We start from the raw sequence: 6,262 nt of genomic DNA, 5'->3' as shown, positions 1-6,262 counted from the left end.
GAACCTTCTTTCATATATATCGCCAAGAAAACAATAGGGTTTGAGGCAGAATCAATAATTAGGGATTTTGAGGGAGGAGAAATAGACAAGTCGAAGTAGAATCAAGAAGACACATTTCACAGATGTAAGCCCCTGCAAACGAACTAACTCCCCAAATCATTCAAATGAAAAGTCAACACTATACCAGAAGGTTCTTGATTTTTTGTGGCCAAGAATTTCCCATCTTTTCTTTAAAAAAAAATAATAAAAAATGGATAAGCCTAATATTACAATAGGCCTGAGATGTAAGAACCCAAAGAAATTAATATGATCGAGTTTTAATTTTATTGAGCCGGGCCCAGTAAGCCCAATTGAAGCAAGGGCACGGGGATGGTATGGTTCGCTTCCACGGTTCAAAATGTCCGATCGTTTTCATTTTGGCCTTCCACCATTTCCGAATCTTCAAGGAGAATTACGGTGCAGCAGGTCGGGGAGTGAAGGAAGCCGCGAACGGGTGGGCGAAGGTTGAATCGGAGTGAATAGGGTGAGGAAATTCAAGGGATGGCAATGGCAGGGCGCATGAGATCTGGAATCCCTCTCCTTCGCCGCGTGCTGACCGAGGAGGCGGAAGGATCCGTTAACCTCAGAGCCGCGCTTTTCCCTTCTTTTGGGAAGTCTGAGGTATGATCTAGAATAGGATTTAATGGATTTGTGAGATGTTGATCGCTTTTCGCTGCGGACCTTCGTATTTTGCCCTATTTCAATTTACCTCTTTTTTTTTTTTTTTTTTTTCGTTTGATCATTTGGTGAAATTATTCAGTTTCAGTGTATCTGCCGAGCATCAACGCCTTCATTTATGTGCCTTTTAAAAAAAAAGATTGTAGAGGTGAATTGCATAGTGTAAGATGATTAGGATATGCAGGCTGTTGATTACAATTTTTATGGCTATTTGTCGCAGTTTACGAGGAGCTATGCTTCTGGTCCTCCTGCAGCGGCTAAGAAAATTAAGGTGAATATCCTTTTTGATTTTATATTTTTCACTTAACTTATCGTAGGCGTTTATTCCACTAACCTTAGATAGTAACAATAGTTCTTAGATTTTCCAGCTTCATTATGTTTATGGAAAATATATCGCTTATATGTAGCTGTGGCTTATATGTGGTGGATTTTTTGTTTGGGTTAATTGTAGAGCTGATGCAGCTATTGTCATCTAATGCACATTGTATGTTTGCTTAATCTGCATCTTTACTCAGTACCACTTGGTTGTTCGCCAATGGTTCTGTCTGATTCATGATATAGCATAATAGTATGGCTTGATATATTCACGATTGGCTGTTTTTCTTAATTATGATGCTGGCAATTGGCCTAGTTTTGCACCTTACTTTCCTGTTTGATTTAATTGTGTTCTGCATTTTAGGTCCCAGTGACTATGTTTGGTGTGTCCGGAAACTATGCTTCAGCTTTGTACATAGCAGCTGTCAAAGCGAATGTATTGGACAAAGTTGAATCTGAGCTTACTGCCCTTGTTGAGGCTTCAAAGCAAAGCCCTACTTTTACTCAATTCATGAAGGATCTCTCTGTAAGGGCGGAGACCAGAGTGAAAGCCATCAATGATATTTCTGCTCAAGCTAAGTTTTCGGAAATTACGAAGAATTTTTTGAGTAAGTGATGCTGACTCAATTGTTGAACGCTTGCTTTCTAATACATGTTAATGTTCTAGGAATTTCTTATTAGGATGCCAGATGTTTATTTTTGGTTGTGCTTTCTTAGAAATACATTTGAAAATAAATTTTACACAGATGTATGCCAATATGTTCAAACCATGTAAAATTGCCACTAGCACACTAGGAGTCCCTATTCTGAAAGGTGTTTTATGTCTTGCGAAGGAATTAAATTATAGAGAGGAAGTGCATATACAAGTTATTCCAGTGAGATATTGCTAATATTCTTGTTTATTTATTATTTTCATTTTTATTGGTCTACATCAATCATATTGTAGCATCCATCTGATTTCACCTTGCTAATTTATCCTAAATAAATATTACACAGTTTTACGCTATTATTTAGGCTGATCAATGTATCCATCTGATGTTGTTTTCGATTTGAGTTCACAAATGAGCCAATATCATCCGTTCAGTCAAGCTAGATGCATTCCCGTAATATATTCTATTTTCTTGTACCAGCTGTTGCAGCTGAAGGGGGGAGGCTGCGTGTTCTAGAACGAATATTGCAGAGATTCTCAGAGCTGACCATGGCACATAGAGGGGAAGTACAGGCTATTGTGACCACTGTTATTGTGAGTTCACATACTCACCTCCATTATTATTACGACGTAGAAATTTTTGTGTAGATCAGAGCAATATTGTCTTGTTCATTTTTGCTCCATACTGTGTATGATTTGGTTTGATGTTCTCCACAAATCTTGCTGCAAGAACTAGCAATCATAGATTCCTTATCCAGATATAATACAGTCTAAATTACAGTTCCCTCGATTCTTTTAGTTAATTTGTTATTTTGCATTTTTACTTGCTGGTGAAACACATGCTGTTAAATTCGAGATTTAATTGCATTTAATACCCATCCACTGCAGCATTTGTTATTTCATTTTCTCATATTCTCTCCCTCTTCTGCCTGCAGCCATTACCTCCAGCAGAGGAGAAAGAACTGAAAGAAACATTGCAGGACATACTCGGGCAAGGGAAGAAGGTTAAACTTGAGCAAAAGGTACTCAACTTTACTTGTGCTCTTCCACGACATAAATATAAAACGACTGTAATATGGTTATGATGTTCCTGCAGATTGATCCCAGCATTCTTGGCGGGCTTGTGGTGGAATTTCAACAGAAAGTCTTCGACATGTCCATAAGGACTCGGGCCCGCCAGATGGAGCGATTCCTCCGCAAGTCTATTGACTCAGATGTTCAATAAATGCTGACAACATATGCATTTCCCAATCTCTTCGGACAGAAAACCTTTGAAGGGAAACATGTTACTCTTCATTTTCAAGTGTGCCCTGGCGCCGTTTTTTGTTGAATAAACAAACATCCCCTGATGCAGACAAATAAAACCATCCCTCTTCATGAGTTTTTCATGTAAGTTTTAAGACATGTTCTTCTGAGTTTATTATATATCTTGATTAATGTTTGACTAGATATTTCCTACCTGTTTGTGTGCAATATTATTTAAGCTAAATTTATGGACCACTCTGTGTCAAATTCTGAAACTAACTGCCATAACTTGCACATAGAATTTCTGCACAATTTTAAATGTCTTGTTATTAAAGCAATAGATGAAGATGAGAGAGAGAGATAGAAGTAGAGGTAGAGATAGAGAGAGAGAGAGATGATCCCACCAGCAATTTAACTTTTCTTTCCTTCACTTAACCCTCAAGTTTGGTTCCATGTCTTGTTCATCACATTACCAAATCTTTGAATTGTTTCTTTATTACACCTTACACTACACTACCATTCATTCTTTCCTTCCTTGCTGAATTATTGTCACAATGATAATAATCATTTGATTTGGTGATTTTTGGGCTTTGCTTTCTTTCATTTAATTATGCATCTTTCTTATTTATTGAAATCTATGCCCCCCTCTTTTTGGGTATTTGTTACTTGTCTTTGGAAAAGTAGAGCATGTCTATTACCATGTGTATGTGTGATATTTTGTTAATTATTTCATTTTGAAAAGAAACCCCCACAAATATATAATATGATTGTATTGACTTTCAAATGTTGCAATTTGAGTGCACCCTCTGACTTTATATATATAATGTCTTGTTTTTTTGGAGTTGGAAATGATTTTCTTGGAACACTTGTCTCTCTTCTATTAATAACATGATTCCACAATGTCCGTACTATGATCTTTTTAAATTTATTATTGTTTATGATTTTCCTTAAAAATATGTTTGTATCAAATATTTAATTTTTTTCTTTTTTTCTTTTTTAAGACATTGTGTTTAAACTTTATTTTTTACATAAAATACTAAATCAATATTCGATTTATTCACATCAAACGAACAATTCCAATTATATACTAAAGTTTTCTAATGTAACTTTCCATTCTTTGATACTCCCCTCTTTAATTTATTAGTTCCCAAAATTCGAATTGGATTGAAGTGAAGATAATATACTATAATCAACAATCATAAGCATTATTAAATCGTATAATATCTATATATAAATTAAATCATATGTATGTATGTGTGTCGATCAATTTTACAGCATCATCAGCTCTGAATCCTTTTTCTTTGTGCGGAATCGAAAATTCATTGTGGATTGAGTATGAGAAATTTAAATGATGCCAACTTTACAATATAATCATGATGGATATACAGAGTACACCAGATAATTAATTCTTGATCTTCAATCCTGCTTTTCTACACCTTTTATTCATTCTCAAAAAATAATTAAATTCTTTAACATATATCCACACAGCACTTGACATGTACACATACTGACTGTAAAATGGGATTGATTTATTACATGTGCCACATTTGATTTGGGCTTCCCTGTCGTAGTACTCAACAACTGTATATATATATATATATATGTTTATCTTTTTCTTTTAATAATATATATATATATGGATACGCCTGTCTCTATTTCTATATGTGATATGAATTGTGTATGTATACGTGTTCAGTTGTGTGTAATTGGAATATATATATATATATATGAGAGAGAGAGAGAGAGAGAGAGAGAGAGAGAGAGAGAGAGAGAGAATTGAGTACCTTGAGAGTTTTCTCATGAATTGTTTGGCTTTTTATCGTTCTATTAGCTTATAAGCGACATGTCCCATTCACTACAATATTATCAATTAAGTCATGCAAATATATATATATATATATCATCGTATATGTAGAGGAGGAGGAGGAGCACGCCTGAGAAATTTATGGCGGACTATTAGGTGATGAAAGGAACGAACTCTCACTCTTACTCTCTCTCTCTCTCTCTCTGTGTATTGGGAGTTAAGATATATCTATATATGTGTATGTATATGTATATGTATATGCCATGTCATCAAGTCTGCAAATGAAGCAATATGTTGATGATGATCACTGTGTATATTTTATACATACATACATATATCTATGAAGTAATTCTTACTCTAAACCATTAATCGTCCCTCTTGTAATATACATTGGTGTATTTCTGTTAATGCAATTCTGTGAACACACAGCTATATATATATATATATATATGTATGTACATATATAGTTGAAATATGGCATCAAGAAATTTAACGAGGACAGAAAAATAAAATAAAATTGATATATATATATGACATATGTATATATATATTATCTATCCTGCTGCAGCTCAAAGCATATACTAGAATATGTATATATATATATATATATATATGTTTTGATGAACATCATGATTATAACTTCAAACATAAAATGATTGCAGACAAAGAAAGTGCAGCCTGGAGAAAAATAAATATATATTATCTTATGTTATGCAATGTAATGTAATGGTCAATGTGCTTATCATTTTATTATTATTATTATTATTATTATTGTGTGTATATATAGAGATATATATGTGTCCTCGTGTGTATTTATTTATAATTATGTCTTGGTGATGAAGGTATGAATTAAAGAAGTGAATATCAACAGTCCAAACCCTAATCAGATATGTGACAGGTGAATATATGTGGGTTAATACTATTACAGAAGTCTTGTACGTGATTAATACTATTTGTATGTAACGACGAAGAGTAATGTGAATGTTGTTTTATTTATAATTAATTAATAGAGGGACAGACAGATGATCAATAATTATATCAAGTAAGATTAAAAGAAAAGGAATTGTCTATTTTCTGTTACTGCAGCAGCAGCCTATATTAATACTTATAAAACACGTGTGTGAGTGTATGGCCTCTCTGTGTATGTGTGTGTGAGAGAGAAGAAGAAGAAGAAGAAGAAGAAGATGAAAGAAAGCTTGATAGTGTGGTAATGGTGATGTGTTTAGTGGGACATTGTTTGAACTACTACAAATATAATTATTAATACATAACTTTTATATATATATATATTATTGCAGCATTCAGCAAATAAAAATCATTAGTAAGTTGTTGTTGCTGCTCTCCCTCTAAGTCTTCATTTTTAGCTACAAAGAAAGAATGAAACAAAGAAAGACATTCTCTCTCTCTCTCTCTCTCTTTCTCTCTCTCTCTCTCTCTCTACATATATATACACACATATACATATATAATGTGTGTTTGTGTGGGTGTGGAGGGGTTGAGTGGAAAACGGATTGGAGGGGGACCTAATTGCA

At 34.0% G+C, this 6,262-nt stretch overlaps 1 protein-coding gene across 1 annotated transcript; it reads left to right on the top strand.

Moving 5' to 3' along the window:
• The first annotated feature begins 411 nt into the window (after positions 1 to 411).
• Positions 412 to 3,181, top strand: LOC127247987 (ATP synthase subunit O, mitochondrial). The gene is made up of 6 exons (XM_051270143.1): positions 412 to 660; positions 938 to 988; positions 1,397 to 1,640; positions 2,163 to 2,275; positions 2,617 to 2,703; positions 2,778 to 3,181. Exons 1-6 carry the CDS (start codon positions 541 to 543, stop codon positions 2,904 to 2,906), a joined length of 744 nt encoding a protein of 247 aa, XP_051126100.1. The 5' UTR covers positions 412 to 540; the 3' UTR covers positions 2,907 to 3,181.
• The last annotated feature ends 3,081 nt before the right edge of the window (positions 3,182 to 6,262 follow it).

The sequence above is a fragment of the Andrographis paniculata genome, unplaced genomic scaffold (genome assembly GCF_009805555.1).
Source record: "Andrographis paniculata isolate CXL003 unplaced genomic scaffold, ASM980555v1 Contig10END, whole genome shotgun sequence".
Taxonomy (NCBI): Eukaryota; Viridiplantae; Streptophyta; class Magnoliopsida; order Lamiales; family Acanthaceae; genus Andrographis; species Andrographis paniculata.
Note: the sequence above shows the minus strand (reverse complement) of the source record. Positions and strands in the feature narration are given on the sequence as shown.